The following is a 17,102-nucleotide window of genomic DNA, read 5'->3' as shown; positions in this document are numbered from 1 at the left end:
TGTGTGTGTGTGTGTGTGTGTGTGTGTGTGTGTGTGTGTAGAGTTGTGTCTGTTTATGGGCAGGAGAGCACTGCCCCAACATAAATACTTTCTTTCCCACAACTTAAACATATACACAATGCTCAAAATAGTTTCTTTCAGGGGTAGAAACCATGAGAGTCACAGTGCCATAACAAATAGCAAAGCTCTGTTAGTCCATGATCTTTCCTTATTTGAGAGGATTGCAAAATAAAAACAAAGATTCTGCAAGGAATCAATATTTTCGAAAGAAATAGCAACTTCCAGTACAAAAGTATTTGGATTGCTAAGTACCTTCACTTGTCTCTGTATTGCCGTTTGCTGCCTCTTTCATTGTGAAACCTTTTTGCTGGATGTGTTACATGCGATGAGCTTGGGTGTTATAATAAACAGAGAGGAAGGCTGCAATAATGTATTTCAGTTAGGAAGAAGCACTTGAAAGAAATTGGTTTTGCTATACACATGATGTGAGCCAATCAATAGTGGTTTAGTCTGACAAGCCCTGTCAATATCCATTGTCACAGTTCAGAAAGTCGTTAATGGATAGTTCTTCAAAACCCAATGATTTTAACACATGTTCAAAGTCTTGAAATACACTCTACCTGGCAGAAATTAATCACAGGTAACTCTTGGGATTGTACACAAGAATTTTTTTTAATGGAGAGCTAAATAACTGTGTGTGTGTGTGAGTGTGTGTGTGTGTGTGTGTGTGTTTGTGTGTATGCAACAGCTAAGAACATAATACAAGATACATAGTGAATGCTCAGTAAATGTTGAAAAAATGACAAGCACTAGGATGGAGGGAGAGTAGGCTACTTTTTCTAATACCTGCTCTGTTTCCTTACTAATTATTACAGCAGTGATGATGATATAGGACACCTATCATAATCTTAAGATTAATAATTGTTACCATTTATTGCATACGTATCATACACTGGATATTGTGCTGGGTGTTTTGCAAATAGCAGGGGATTTAACTTACACAACAATCCTTGCCATAGATATTATTATCCCCATTTAACAGATGAGGAAATAGAGGTATCTTACTCAAGCTATGTAAGATACCTTGGTTAAGTTACAGAGCTGAAATTCAAAATCAAAACCTACAGTATTCTAAAGAGACAGAAAGAATGGTGAGAAAGAAAGCAACACCCTTTTTCTTTTAAGGAATGGCATTAGCAGTTGGAAGGAAGCCATATAAATGGTTCTTATCAGCTATCGCCCTAAGTGCTGACCCTGAGCTAACTCTTATGCTCAGTTCCCCTGAAGCAACCAGGAATAAAACAAGTCGCTGAACTCTGAGGTTGTGCATAGAGAAAAATGAGATTTTCTGGTTTGTCTGAGAGAAGAGTTAAGGAGTTTGTAGAAATGAGTGTGTTCACTTACACTGTTATGAGCCAAGTGTGCATCTGCAAAAGATTGTGTGATGGCAAAAGTGAAATTGAGAGAGATCCAGCTAAGTTGCTAGCCATTTTTGCCTAAAAGGAAGCCCCAAACCCAGCCTACATCTCTAATTCTGTATACGTTCATGTCTTGCTACATACAGCAATCTAGAGCATGACGAGTGATTCAGCCCCTGTCCAGCGTGCAGCCTTATAGCAGAGTTTGGTTCATGTTTATGGTGGTTACAGCTCCCTACTACCCAGGTGCCTCCTTCAATGGTTCTGACAGGCAATGCAGACAGTATTCAGCCGGCAGCTCCATTGCTGTGCTGTGATTTACTCATCTCATCTAAGACAACTTGCTTTCCCTGTCAGGTCTACAATGATACATACCACTAACTGTTTCAGTAAGCTGTTCATGTAAAGCAGAGACAGGCAGGCCCTTACAGCAGGAATCAGACCCCTGAGTTCTGCCTCTGCCATTTATTTGCTACATGGCTTGACCTCTCTGAACCTCAGATTCCTAATTTGCAAAATGGACAACAATAATGGAGCCCACCACATGGAAAGGTTGTAAAGATTAAATAAGATATACCGTGCTTAGTAAGTTCCTTATCACATAGCAAGTACCCCTAAAATATTAGTCATTGTTAATAATAAATGTGACATTTAGATAATCAGATTGTCTAGCCAAAGTGGAAATTAAGATTCTTTTAGAATAATCTAATACATATATTCTATATTTTTATATAGTATATTATATATATATATATTTAAATTTTCTTGTAATATAAATAAACACTTTGCTACTTCCTCTTAACTCTTGATTGTTTGGCTTTAAGACATTTCTCAAACTGTCTGTGCCTTTTATGTGTATTTTTCTATTCTGGTTCAAATTTTATGTTTGAAAAATTAAGGATACATTATAGCATATTCTTTTCTAAGGACACATCGTAGGACACATAGGGCCAGAAGTTGGGAGAGTTAAAGAAAAAGCTTCAAAGTTCTCACATTCCCCCCCCCCACATGCCTGCTGAGAATGCATCTTTGCACACATTTTCACAAGTGTCCACATACACACATGATGTATAGTGGTAGCTCTCACTATATATGTATACATGGAGAAAGGATTTAAATGCCACTGAACTGAAACACTGCTAAGCATGGTCTCTAGAATCTGAGTCAGTATTTCAGCACTAAAATATCCAATAATCTCAAATATGAATATTATTTAATTCTCCAGCTTTACTTACTTTTTTACAGAAATCTAAGTGTTAATTTCCTAGAATCCTGCCATGCTATTTAACCTCTATGGTGGAATTACCATGCCTACAACTCGATCTTGTCGTTTTGTGGTTTTTCTGTTTGTGGACTGATGTTCACATTTATCTGTAAGGCTTGTCTCATTTGATTTGGCTGTGGCCTGTTTTCTATCAGTAGAAGAGAACTCATTCCTGTATTTAATATACAGTCTTTCCTCATGGAAAACATATTTCTGCTTAACAGTGCCCTTTGTCTGGATTGATGCCCTATGTTATTTTTTTCTTTTTTTAGTAATTCAGCTTTCAAAATTAGCTACTGCCTTAGTTCAGTAACCACTTACTTTATTAGCAAATTTATCAAAGTTGAACAGCTCTCCAGTGACAAAGTTTTACTGACACTATATCAAGTCATAAGAAGCCAAGTTAAAATATATAGTCAATAGAAGAATGTCTTAATGATCTGATTCTTTACATTTTATGCTGTATCTGATTCTGTTTCAGGAAAAATGTCATTGTGTGTCTCTACACACAGCTAGATTTTTGCTATTTAGATATATTTTCTTATTTTGTTTTTCCAAAAATGTATTAATGGTATTTTCATAACCTGTGATGATCTTTTTAAACTCTGGCACATAAAAAGAAATCAGATAAATCTATGTGGAAGAAAAAATACATGTTGTAATGATATAATCAATATTTTCATTACAGTATTGAAATCATCATTATCATCATCATCAAAATTATTCATTATGAACTCAAAACTATGCTAAATGCTATAACAAAGAGTTTAAACAAACACCTTGTCTTACAGTATAGAAATACATTATCAACATAGACATACCTAAGATGTATCATCAGCAAAATAAAAATATTAAGCCTATCTTTGAAAAGACTGAAAAATTTACATTATAGATAGATGAATGTATTAGAGGTAAAAGACATGGGTACATATATTCCTGGGAAAAATAGCCATGGAATTTTCATATGGTTGAATCATAGTAGATTGCCAGCTCTTTATTGACACTGAAAATGTAAAAATGTAGTTAGCTTTGACTATTTAAACTAGATAATTTAGTCTAAAAGTAGAAGACATTTTCCTTGTATGAATTCTCACTTCTCTTTAAATGGTAGATAGCATGAATATGAATCATTGAATAGATAACGTGTGAATACCCTTCTGTTCTTTTGTCTATTTTATATTTCTACAGTATCTAAGTGGGAAGTAAGTGGTTAAAACTAAGCACTGCTGTTTAAAATGCCCTTCATTCCCTTTTCGATTATTTCCAGATTTAATCATGATTTGTGTTTTAAGTGAGTCACTTAAAGTTTCAATAATTTAGTTTCTCAGGCTGCAAGTTGTGGGTTTGAAATTATGACTTCTATTTACATTGAGCATGTGAAAAAAAAGAGATATTAAATGACCAACAGTACATTAAGCCCAGACTTACCCTTTTTGCCCACTCTGACACGGGGAGTTATGTGCAAAGTTCTGGAAGCTCTAAAACCACATGCTGGAGAAGGCAAAACAGTATTTATTACAGCCCCATGAATTAGCACAAGCGTGTATGCCCTGGAAAGAAATCAGGCAGGAGGCTGAAAAGGAATGTAATAATCTTGATTTCTCTTTTCAATCAATTTTGCATAAGGTGCTCTTATTTAAGTAATCTGGAAAGTGGTAAAACAGGATAATTCTAAATAGAAGAAGATTGTATTGGAAAATATGAGTGGAGACAATTCAGTACTTTGTTATGTAATCCCTGTGATGGTTTGGGAAGTGTTTTGGAATCTCTGGGGATTAAGAGCCTGACATAACCTTATTTTGTCATTTCTTTCTGGATCTCCTGTCTGGACACCACAGTGTGGTAAGATGATTGTACTAAGCAACTGCTGCCAGCTTTGCCCTGATGTCCTCCTGGAATTGAATCGAAGTGTCGGGAGCTCTTAACTGCTAACAAAACTATCTACCTATACCTGATGTTGATCCCTATGTCAAACCTCACCAATAAAGTGAGAACAAGTAGCCTAGAAAGCTGTTTATAATAGCTTTTCTGAAGGATAATGACTCTGCTTTCCTTTAGCAACATTTCTGAAACATTAGTTCTCCCAGCATTTCCAAATTAGAAAAAAGAATAATAATAACAACATGTAATTGTAACATGGGAATACCGCGAGAACAGCAGTTTGGCAGGAAAAGGGGATATTTCAAAATAAGTTCCCCAGCAAGAGAAGTTCTGGCAGATGCACAATTCTGGATCATATTATCCAAATTGTTGGATTCTGGAAGATTTGGGGGTTTTCTTTTGTGGTTCCCATACCCTTAATGGAATGGTAGTAGATGTTTATGCTTCAAAACTATGTTGCTTCTTCTTCCTATTACTAAAGTGGGAAAATAAACATACAAAGGCAAACCATTACATTAAACATTCCTACCCCTAGAAGTAATTTTAACACCATAATAGCTGCGTCAGGTATAAAACTTGTGTTGGAGTAATGCGTATTCTCATCTGTAATGGTATTAACTGAAGATCATCTAAGAAAGCCCAAAATCCAAACATCTTAGAAAGCCCAGGATTCTAACTCTTCTCTGATCAGAGCAGTTTTAGCACCAATTAAGTCTCTCAGCTGGTTAAGAATGGTACTTAAAGCTAATGCCTTTGGCTTGTGTGTGTTGAGACTTAAATTACACATTGTTATTCAAAATTCTTATTCAAATATTCTATTTGCGCTTGAAAGAAAAGATCACACGTCAATGGAAAAAAGAGAAGAAAACATAAAAGAAATATAAGTAAATACTGGAACACCTGGAAAGCTAGTACAATTCAAGTTAACTATTCACGGAGGTGAAAATACTAGAATTAAGAGCAATTCCTCTGGTCTCATATATAAATCAGATTAAATGTTTTAGAGTTTAAACCCGTATCTCTTTCGGCTCTTTTCTTTTTCAAATGAAAAGTTTAAGAGGGAATGGAAAAAAAACTGCTCATTGGCTTAACATAAATCTTTAAACTGCAGGAAGCTTCACCCTCAAAAAGGAGTTGAATCTCTGAGGAAAAAGAAAAGGCTGAATTCTATTTTTCATAAATGATGGATTATTGTACCACACTGTGTATTTTCCAGTAAAGTGTCCTTTTATTTGCACTGTGTGATTACAAGTTTCTAAAAGTATGTGTGGGGTCACTTGGGTGCTGTGGGAAAATGGAAGGAACACTGTTCTGTTAAAATCAGTAGTGAAATAAGAAGCAAACTATGTCCTGATTATCATAGGCATGTGTTTAAATTTGCTTTCCTTAATTGGTTATGTTGTATTTACTTAAAATGAACAATTTGGCAAGTTTTTCTCCCTTGACAACAGAAAAGCGTAAACTGTTTTATAAGTTTGGCTGTTAAAATCAGATTTGTAAACCACAATATTCAAAGACTTTTACTGCTGTTTATAGGGACCCGGTTTTGGACCTTGCTTTATAACCATGCACTTTTTACATTTTTATTTTGTATTCATAGTGCTTTCAAGTTATTTGGTTAATAACAAGTATGCTATATATTATAGTCATCTATTGACTTCAAATTCTGCATAACTCTTCTCAGAACAAAATGAGTGGAATGAATGATGGCATAGGCCTTATAATTTGACGTGTCATCTGAGGACAATTATTTATGGCATCAGGAAACGGAAGTTGATGCTCTAGTCTGTCTCCGGGAAAGTCATCATTACAGGCAACTTTGGAGAGTTTGGCTATGTTAAAAACTCTGTAATCATATCCAAGACTGCTAATTTCTCAGTACATATGAGAAGGAAACAAGATAAAGCATTGAAAACCATATTTCCATTTTCTCTGGAAAATCAATGCACCTTGCACACATTTCTCACATGTGGAGCCAGATGGTGGTATTGGAAACAATATAATATACATATATATATCTCTAATTAAGAATACTATCACTAGAATACCTGGGGGGTTCCAAAAAGATATAATTCACTACATAATTATTTTCATAATCTAGCATTTATACTGTGTGTATGTGTGGTTTAATTTGCAAAGTACTTTCTAATCACATCATTTTTACTAGTTCCAAAATGGCAGAAAATATACCTTGTTTGGCTCTGCCTTCCTTGGCATTTTGTCATGGGAAATGGCAAGGTTTTGTGGTGACACCAGAAATAGAAAATATTATCTTTGGTAACCTGTGAAAATTTAGATTGATTATTCTATTTCATTCCAAAGATGGATTTGAGACTAAAATTGCCCCGAGCAGAGTTATTCTGTTGGATGTTAAGTGTTTCTTCAGCCTCCAACACTAGAACCTGGACCTATGGAACTTGACTATAGCTATCAGTTGAAGCAGATCATATACTGCTGGTAGTAACTGTAGTGACTGGACCTAGAATGAAAGTTGATAGGATATCATGTAAGCACAGTATGTTAAGATGCTCAGAATTACTCTCCCAGCCATACAATTTTGAACCAATTAATGTCTGATATTCACGGTCCTATAAAAGAAAATTTTGTTTGCTTGAGTTCTAAGGGCACTTGTCGTTTCTCCAAAATGACCTCAGGTCAATCACCCCTCTAGGATACCTTAGTTTCTTGTACTTTTATTATACTCCTTACCATGCTGTTTCATAATTACAGAGGCCATGTGCATTTTATCTGCAACAGTTAAATCCAGCACTGCCATGTATGTAATAAGTGGTCAATTTGTGTGTGTGTGTGTGTGTGTGTGTACATGTGTTTTATCAGCTACCAGCACTGTCCAGAAATATAATGTGAGTCATATGTGTAATGTAAAATCTTTTAGTAGCCATATTTTAAAAAACAAAAATAAACAGGTTTTAATAATATATTAATTTTAGTAAGATATTTTGCTTAACAAAAAAAATCCAGAACATTTTAACATATGCCTCAAGCTACATTTCAAGAGTTCAATAGCTCTAAGTGACTAGTGGCTACCACTTTGATAGCAGAGGTCTAAAGCACTGCTTCTCAAATGATCTAAGTTAAGGTACACAGAGAAAATGATAATACTTGTACTACCCACTGGGAGAAATGAATAAGACTGCTCACAGGCGAAGAACATGCAGCTCCCCCAGGGGCTCAGGCTGCCCTAGTCCTGGTTAATTAGCCTGAGTGCTCAGGAACTGGGTAACTTTCACACCTGTGTAACCCATTCTTCCAGGCACCATCAGTGGGAAGCTCTGATCTATAACAGTGAGTCCCAACCATTTCAAACGACAGATTCACTCACCCTCTTGACATGATAGTCACTGTACTTTTATTACCAACTGATTTAATAAATAGCTGATATTAGCTAGCTAGCTAGATGATAGATATAGACATAGTTAGATGATAAATCAGATATGTATTTTTATATATGCTATTTATAGATAGTTTTTTGCTTTCACAGTTCCTTTACATTTTCTCAGTGTGTGGATAGACTAACTCCCACCAATAAATGAGAACTTAAGTGGGCCTTATCACTTTTCCAATTAGTTTAAGGCAGTGATTCTCAACAGGGAGCGAGTTTGCATACACCCAGCCCCCAGGAACCATTTGGCAATGTCTGGAGACATTTTTTTGATTGTCACAACTGAAGGAGCGGGTGCAACCGGCATATTGTGGGTAGAGATCAGGGATGCGGCTCAACATCCTACACAGGCTGCAGAGGACAGGCCTCTACTACAAAGGATTGTCCAGGCTAAAATGTCAGTAATAAAAATGTTGGAAAGTACCAATGCAAGGTAATATAAAGTATTATAATCCTTTTGAGTGACAGATATTGTCTCAATTTAGTAATTTGTAGCACTCAGTCCCATGTGATAATCAGAACTTTGAACTTAATTGAAAAATAAAACTCCACCCTTCTCCTGGTTATGAGGTGGGCACGATGTTTTCCTCCTTCTGTCCTTGCCAGCCATGCACTTCACCTTAACTCCCCATCTTGCTAACTCGAGTTTGCAACTGCTTTGTGGTTAAGGCAGGGGGAGGCAGGATGCAAAAATGCCCCGACTTGGCCAATTATAAGAAGGTTTCTCACACTCTGGACCAGGCAGATTTTTAAAAGCAGACCTACATTTGTTAAAAACAATACCTAATAAAGTGTCCCACATTCTTACATTACGTCACCAATTGGGTTAAGAGAGTGGAGGGTTCAGTTAAGATCTACATCTTATCTCACAGACACAACAAATCGCTATGTGTCATTAAAGATAAGACACCTTGAATGTGTTCAGACTATGGTTTATGAAAAACCAGACCTTACATGTTACGTTCATCACTGAATTCACATCCTTAAGCCTGGAGCCTGATGATTAGTAGACATTCAACAAATATTTGTTCAGGAATGAATTTGACACACACCTAACTTTGAAGGTAAAACTGAGACTAGGAAGCTGAGGAGAAGGGACTGCTGGAGACAAGGGAAAAATTTGAGGCAAATTTGTGTTTCTGGATTTCACCTAGAACTGGTGGTAATTATACATTTGTAAGGAGACTAAGAAATATTTGCTTCAGAAAAAGAAATCACTTTGAGTTAACATAAAAAAGAAGCTTGAGAAAATTATTCAAGCAAACAAGACCTTCAAAAATGCCTGCATTAGCTAGAGATAGTATATAATCAGACTTAATTGAAATTAACAATGCTAGAGTTTTCCCCCATAATGTAGATGAATTTCTTTTTATTCTGGCCATAATTTTGTGTATAGATACAGATAAGTGGCATTATCCATATAAAGGTTATCATGTTAAATATAAGGGAATGAAAGTGAAAATACATTGTGAATATATAGAGCTAACCTCATTTTCATTGTACATTCATGTTGCAGCAGGACTAATACTTCTCATGTGGGCAAATTTTACTTGTATGCCCTGTCTAGACATAAGAGCCTGAGCTATTATTTCAGGTATTTGTTCCATAACAACTGTTTTCTATTCACATTTGCATAAAGTAATAATCATAAAGAAGAAATTTACTGAAAGCCTCTTCTTCTTTTTTTATTTTTAATCTCCAGTGTTCAGACTACATCATAGTGCTTCCGATACAAGCGACAAAAACCGAGTTAAAAGCAGATTAAAGAAGTTCATTACCCGAAGACCTTCCCTGAAAACTCTGCAAGAGAAAGGACTTATTAAAGGTACAGAACATTTATACTTATAATATAACTGGATAAATGAATGTGCTTCTGTGTCCATAGCTAATCAGCTCTAAAAGAATATTAAAATATTTTATTCTTCTTAGGTTGCATATTACATTTTCTACTCTGTAACAGAGGAAAAAGTAGTTGTCCAGAAAATGAATCCTGAGAAAATAAAGATGATATCATGGAACTATCAGACAAAATAACTAGTTTTGCCCTCAGAGAATCTATACGTTAGGAACAGAGAACAGATTTCCTGTTGGAATGACCCCGTGTGTTCCATGTGCCTGGGTAGTCCTAGTTTACACCTGCTGTCCCAGCGTACTTACTAACCCAGCACCTTTCACTCCCAGAAGTGTCCTGATTTGGATAGAAATTTCTCTAATCACCCTAGTCAGAGTCTCAAGTAAGTTCTAGGAAGAAAGTCTAAGACAAAATAGTGTCATGAAAATTTATGAATATTGAGAACTGGAGGGCCAAAATCTCAAACTAAACTGAAATAACTAAGTACTTTTGCAAATATATCTAAAGTGGGGGATAAACTATTTTAGCCACCAGACTAGAAAAACACAGTCTCTGGCATTAGACTAATTGGAATTCACCATTCACTCATTCTGACCCTGAACAAGTTATGATAATCTCTGAGCCTCAGCATTCTCATGCACATCATTGAGAGGTCATTGAGAGGAATAAATGAGATAACCCATGTAAAGCATTTAACAGAGTTTCTAGAACAAAAGTAATTAGTCAATAAATGCCCTCTGCCATTAATACAACTATTATTCATTATTGTTATCGCTGTGAGTGTGTCAGATAGATGAATGGATGGATGGATAGAACCAGAGATATAGTAGATTTCTGTAACTGGAAATCACCTTACAAATCATGTAGGCAAAATATATTCTTTTTCTAACAATAAAACATGCATGGAGTTCATTATTCTCCCTAGTTTTCAAATTTTCTAATTTATGGGTATCTTTTGAAAATTAAACATAAGAAAGTATTTGAAAATGAGCTAAAATAAATTTCTAACCCTGAGCAGAAAGCTGAAAGACTAATCCTTATGAAAAGCAAAAGGTGATTTAATATTAATATATAACCATTTCTCAAGAAGAGTGAAAAGCAGATCTTAATATTTTTAGCAATACTTAAAATGACAAGTTGCTTAAATAGTTTACAATAACTATTTGATCCATCAGTTTTAGTCCATTTTGAAACAGTTGAACATATCACAAAAATTAGCTGACACTCTGAACCAATTTTAAAAGGTGACATTTTATGAAGCATGTGCACTCATATCCTAATAGAGTGGAAAAGTCTTAGAATGTAAGCATTTGGGGGTAAAACTAGCACCTGCTTTAAACCAGACTTGCCTCAGACTTTTGCTCTATGAAGAAGTACTTTTCAGCGCCATAGACAGTAACTGACACTCTACAGATTCAACTTCATAGAGTAATATACTGGTACCTTAAATTCTACCTTGAAATTCATCGTATAGATTATAATTGTCTTAGAAATTATAGTTGTAGTTTACCTGCCATCCTGAGAAATAGAAAACCAGATTAGCAGCCAAACAATCACAATTTTACATGAGGTTCAAATATTTCATGACCATGGCAAAATGTTAATAAAAGGGGTTTAATTCAGTGGCAGGGTCTGGCTCAAGCATAACACTAAAGAATTAATTACTACCATGCTCTAGAATTGGTCTCAGAAAGCAATGGAGGAATTGGATGTCTAATGCAGTTTTCATACTGATGCAATGGAACCACTGAACACACTCTGATTCATACATTTCTTATCTTACAGCTCCATTAAATTTTCACCATAACTGACCAATGAGTTAGTATTCATTAGTAGAGCTATGAAAAATCTATGTAAAGTTCTGATTTGATAAGCTTCCATTATTGTCTTTGGTAGAATTTTTTTTTCCCCCAAATACAGATCAAGTTAAGCAAATTTAGGCCGGGCACGGTGGCTCACGCCTGTAATCCTACCACTCTGGGAGGCAGAGGCGGGTGGATCATTTGAGCTCAGGAGTTCGAGACCAGCCTGAGCAAGAGTGAGACCCCCATCTCTACTAAAAATGGAGGGAAATTATACGGACAGCTAAAAATATATATATAAAAAAAATTAGCCGGGCATAGTGGCTCATGCCTGTAGTCCCAGCTACTCAGGAGGCTGAGGCAGAAGGATTGCTTGAGCCCAGGAGTTTGAGGTTGCTGTGAGCTAGGCTGACGCCACGACACTCTAGCCCGGGCAACAGAGTGACACACTGTCTCAAAAAAAAAAAAAAAAGTTAAACAAATATAGTCACTTCTTGGGCTTGTTTCAGTTTTAGCTGTGAACTTTTTTTAAGGCTTTTATTGAGGCTTTTTTTTTTTTTCCAACTAAGTAAAAGGCATTAAGCCAATTCTTAAAAATACCTGGCCAGTCAACTTTAGTACTTTGATCTATTATATTATTATATTTAAGGAGAAGACTTAGAAAAAGCAATAAAACCAGTATTTTTAAGCAGTTAAGAAAAATCACATAAAATAAATTAATGATTAATGGTTAAATGGTTAATTTCTCCCAGCAAAATGACTGAATTCTTTCAAAGGGAAGAATTATTTAGACAGAGGGATAATGGCCTTTAAAATTGTTCTGCAGTGCATTGGGCCAAAGAATCTGTATTATAGCCTTTAAACTGTCTAATCTTCCAGATCTGCACAAAAGGCCTCCATTACCAAGGTTTAGGAAAGCTTGGCAGTTTGGGCCTTACAGTCGTGCTTCCTGAGATTTGGGAGGGGTTCTGCAGGGCCAGAGCCACTTTTCAAAGTGTTTACTTTTTCATGTAAAGTTACCAACAAGTCGAGAAGGCTGAGCTTTGAATTCAGCCAGTCTTATGGAGCACCACCGTGGAGGCAGGAAGGGCTGTGCTTTATTGACTTTATAACACCCTTCAGTGTAATGTCTGCAAAGAACTTTATGTGAAAAGAGAATTGCCCCACTGGCCTGCAGTCTACACTCAATCACAAACCCTTTCTTCAAAACCTGTGTTTTGGGCCCTTGGAGACCTGTCCAATACACGATTTCATTGGCTAGATTCTAGACCTGGAAACAATCATTTGATGAAGCTGTGCTTTCTAGTTTCTTTAATATGACTAATGAGAAGGGTACATTGTGATGCCAGGAAAAAGAAGGGCCAACAGACAATTCTGAATGATTGTTCAAAGGAAAGAAATCTTAATGGCTCAGGTGGGTGTCGCAGTCACGGTGCCATTGCAATGGTAGCTTCTGAAAAGCTCTCCAAGTGCATTCCTATTTGCCAAGGGAACGGTGAGCCCTTTTTAAATGTACGAGTTTATTACATTGAGAATCTCACTGGAAACAACACTTGAATCAGTTTAATATGTAAATTATAGGCAAAAGGGCACATTTTAGGGTGGTAGGTGTGTTTGTACATATCCTCTGCTTGCTTTTGGAACTGAAGTAATAGCTCTTTAGTTACAGTCAAACTACCTTATGTAATCTTTCAAATAACAGCATTGACATACAAGAATAAAAAATACAGTTTTTAGGAAAGATAATTTTTTTTTACTTTTTAGGAGTAACTAGTAGTTTCTTATATCAAAGTAATAGACTCAGAAAGGATTGTATGTTTAGAAAATGGTTTCATTTATCTTAATATGGACAAAACCATACTGGAAGGCATTAGTAGAAACTTTAATGTTATGGTGCTTCTACTTTTTAATCATTATATTATAAACAATCTTTTTAGAGATTTAATAGTACACCTCAAGGGCTTATGATGAAAAGCAATGTTTCCCAGCCTCATCCCAATTTCCCAGTTTTGCTCCATAGGGGGTACCACTTTAAGTGTTTTCTATTGTTCTTCTAGAGATTGTTTCCATATCTATATCCTTGTTATTCAGGGTGCAGGCCATTTGTGTGCTTGTTTTTGTCAATATCGTCTTTATCTTCGGTGTTATAATGTCTTTATCAATCCTAGATATTACCCTAGATTTCTGCTACAATAGGCATGAATTTTACTCAATCACACCAAGCCTAATCTACCTGGCCCTTCTCCTCCACATATACTCATGGTCAAATGCAACTGGTCTCACAGTGTCCATTAACTTTCTACACAACTTGCAACGTACCTACTTCTCTACCTATTACTTCATTAACCCTAGAAAATTGAGATGTAAGCCTCCATTGGTAAGATGAGGAATGTAGTGCCCCTTAGCCCCTTGTCTCCTCTGCCTTTTCTACTGTACTTATACACCATACAAATTTATGCTATTAAAGCAGTCCCCAACATTTTTGGCATCAGAGACTGGTTTCATGGAAGACAATTTTTCCACAGACTTGGGGGTAGGGGGAAGAGATGGTTTCGGGATGATTCAAGCACACTACATTTATTGTGCACTTCATTTCTGTTATTATTAAATTGTAATATATAATGAAATAGTTATACAAGTCACCATAATGCGGACTCAGTGGGAGCCCTGAGCTTGTTTTCCTGCAACTAATGCTGCCACTGATCTGACAGGAGGCAGAGCGCAGGCAGTGATGCAAGCAATGGGGAGTGGCTGTAAATACAGATGAAGCTTCACTCCCTTGCCAGCCACTTACCTCCTGCTGCGTGGCCCAATTCCTAACAGGCCACGGACCACCACTACTGGTCCGTGGCCTGGGGGTTGAGGACTGCAGATTTTATCTGTTTCTATAATTATGACATATTTATAAGTTAATTCTAAAGGTTAAAAATAAAAAAGCAACAGCCATACTATTCTGCTTACATGAGGTTGTTTACTGCAGTACAAAGTATTAGACTTCATTCTCTGTTCTTATAATATCATAACCTCTGTGATTCTCAAAAGGTAATGCCCCTGATCATGGTGCAAAAAATTCTCCTATCCTTTACATTTGAGGATTATATTGATAATTTTATGCTGTTTCATATTCATCTCCACATTTTTTTTTCCATTTTATGGATCTAAATGTGAAAAAAAAATCTGTTTTAATTTAATCATGTAAATATTACAGAATTTTGACCAAGTTATATGCCAGATTGTATTGGCATATCCATGGGTTGGATGCTATGACTTAATGGGCCACACAAGCTATCATGTTCTTGATTTCAAAGCCTATGGTCCATCATTTTCTTATAATCATGGTATCATTTAGTTTGATTTATTTTTTTGATTGTGAATTTCTTTTACAGATTTCCCCCTCCCCAGAGTTTCATTTCTTCTTGCTTTCGGGACCTTTATGTCATATGCTTTCATCCCCCCAAACTGTCTATGTATTCTTGTCTGCCATCCGCTGCTTTTCCCCACTGATTATCTTCTTCTAAAACCCTTTCATCCTCTTACACCAATTTGGACTGGTTGCTTTCCAGGTTTCTTACCCTGGGACTTCCTTTCACTGCTCTTCTGAGTTGTATCCACTGTCTTCTGGCTCTCACCCCTTTTCTTTCTTGCTCTAATCCCTTCTATTACTGTGTAACAGCTTCCATTAACTCATTTGGAAAACATGAGTCCTTGGCTGTCCAAAAATACCTTCAGTATGCCCACACACTTGATCAATAGTTTAGTTGGGTATAAAGTTCCATTGCTTCTAGAATACAAATTGTTTCACTCTTATAATTATTACTTTGAGTTTCTCTCTCAAAGTCGTGGGGCTTGTGGTCTTTATTTTGAGATTCTGTAATCAAGATAAAGTACAGAGTTGACAGAATTTTTAGTTTATTCTGCTTGGCACTTAATTTCAAGAATTATGACTCTCCTTAGCACTGGAATTTTTTTCTCCTTGTTATTACATTGATGCTTTTCAACCACATGTTTCTCTATGTCCTCTTTTGAGATCTTTATTATGTGAATATTAGATCATATGGATTGATAATTTCATTCAATCTTATTTTTTCTCATATTTGGAACAAATTCTCAGTTTTATCCCCTAATCATTATATTAATTTAGCAATCATATGTGCAATTTTATAGACTTACTTCTTATTCTGTTTGTTTCTTTTTGCATATTTCATTCTTTCACATACCATGAAAACAAAAACTTTGTGGACCACTCTACTCCCGTACCTAATAATGAGGATCACACGTAGCACCCAATAAATATTTGGTAATTGAGTAAGTAGGAAAAGAATAGATATCTTTGATATCTTTTTTTAACTTATCTGAGGACATAAATTTGTTGTTTTGTTTTGGAGTTTTGTTTTTATTTTTTATTTTAAAATGTTCTCTTTTTTGCATCATGAATTTCATCTAGGGTTCTTTTCATTTATTTTTATAAACGTAATGACTTTGCTCAGATATCTGGTGGGTAATGGTTGTCCATTCCTATTAAAGAATGAGTCTCGGCCGGGCGCGGTGGCTCACGCCTGTAATCCTAGCTCTGGGAGGCCGAGGCGGGTGGATCGCTCGAGGTCAGGAGTTCGAGACCAGCCTGAGCAAGAGTGAGACCCCGTCTCTACTAAAAATAGAAAGAAATTATCTGGCCAACTAAAAATATATATACAAAAAAATTAGCCGGGCATGGTGGCTCATGCCTGTAGTCCCAGCTACTAGGGAGGCTGAGGCAGTAGGATCGCTTAAGCCCAGGAGTTTGAGGTTGCTGTGAGCTAGGCTGATGCCACGGCACTCACTCTAGCCCGGGCAACAAAGTGACACTCTGTCTCAAAAAAAAAAAAAAAAAAAAAGAATGAGTCTCCACAAAAGACTGGGAGAGGAGAGGAACCTGTGGCCTCAAGACCACTTGTCCTCCATATCCACAAGTGTGGCCCCTTGACCATATCCTGAATTTGCATTCAGTCAAAAGGCTGCCCTCAAGGATCCTCAAGAGCTTGTCATGGGTAGAGCTCGTCAATGATATGGTTTTTGCTTTCGGGTGATCTGTCAGGGGCTCCCACACTGCCTCAAATATGGTATATTTCCAAAGGACACAGAATACCTTTTATACTCTTGATAAACTGAATCAGTCTTATTGGTGATAGAACATTTTTCAACTCTGTTTTATGATTAAGAAAATTGAGGAGGAAAATATTATATTTCGATTTATTTGAAAGTATAGCAGATTTAGATTTGACCAAGCCAAGCTTATAGCTGGATTTTGCCACTTGCCAGCTATTAACTTAATGTCTGGCTTTTGGCTTCCTTCTCTATGCAATTTACTTCAAAATTTAAATTAAATGATATATGGAAAGAACTTTGCACAGTGCCCAGCTTGCCATTACCATTCAAAAGCTGTTTTCTTGCTTTCTTTTTTGATTCTTCCTTTTTTCCTTCCTTTCATCTTTCCTGTCTTCTT

The 17,102-nt window shown here is 36.2% G+C and overlaps 1 protein-coding gene across 2 annotated transcripts in view; it reads left to right on the top strand.

Moving 5' to 3' along the window:
• ARHGAP15 (Rho GTPase activating protein 15) overlaps positions 1–17,102 on the top strand; it is a 590,409-nt gene that overhangs the window by 330,574 nt on the left and 242,733 nt on the right. For both annotated transcript variants that reach the window (XM_045559125.1, XM_045559126.1), the window contains exon 9: positions 9,669–9,791. In XM_045559125.1, the coding sequence (XP_045415081.1) occupies positions 9,669–9,791 (123 nt within the window). The remainder of the gene's footprint in view (positions 1–9,668; positions 9,792–17,102) is intronic.

The sequence above is a fragment of the Lemur catta genome, chromosome 8, assembly GCF_020740605.2.
Source record: "Lemur catta isolate mLemCat1 chromosome 8, mLemCat1.pri, whole genome shotgun sequence".
Classification (NCBI taxonomy): Eukaryota; Metazoa; Chordata; class Mammalia; order Primates; family Lemuridae; genus Lemur; species Lemur catta.
This window is presented reverse-complemented; position numbering and strand designations above follow the sequence as displayed.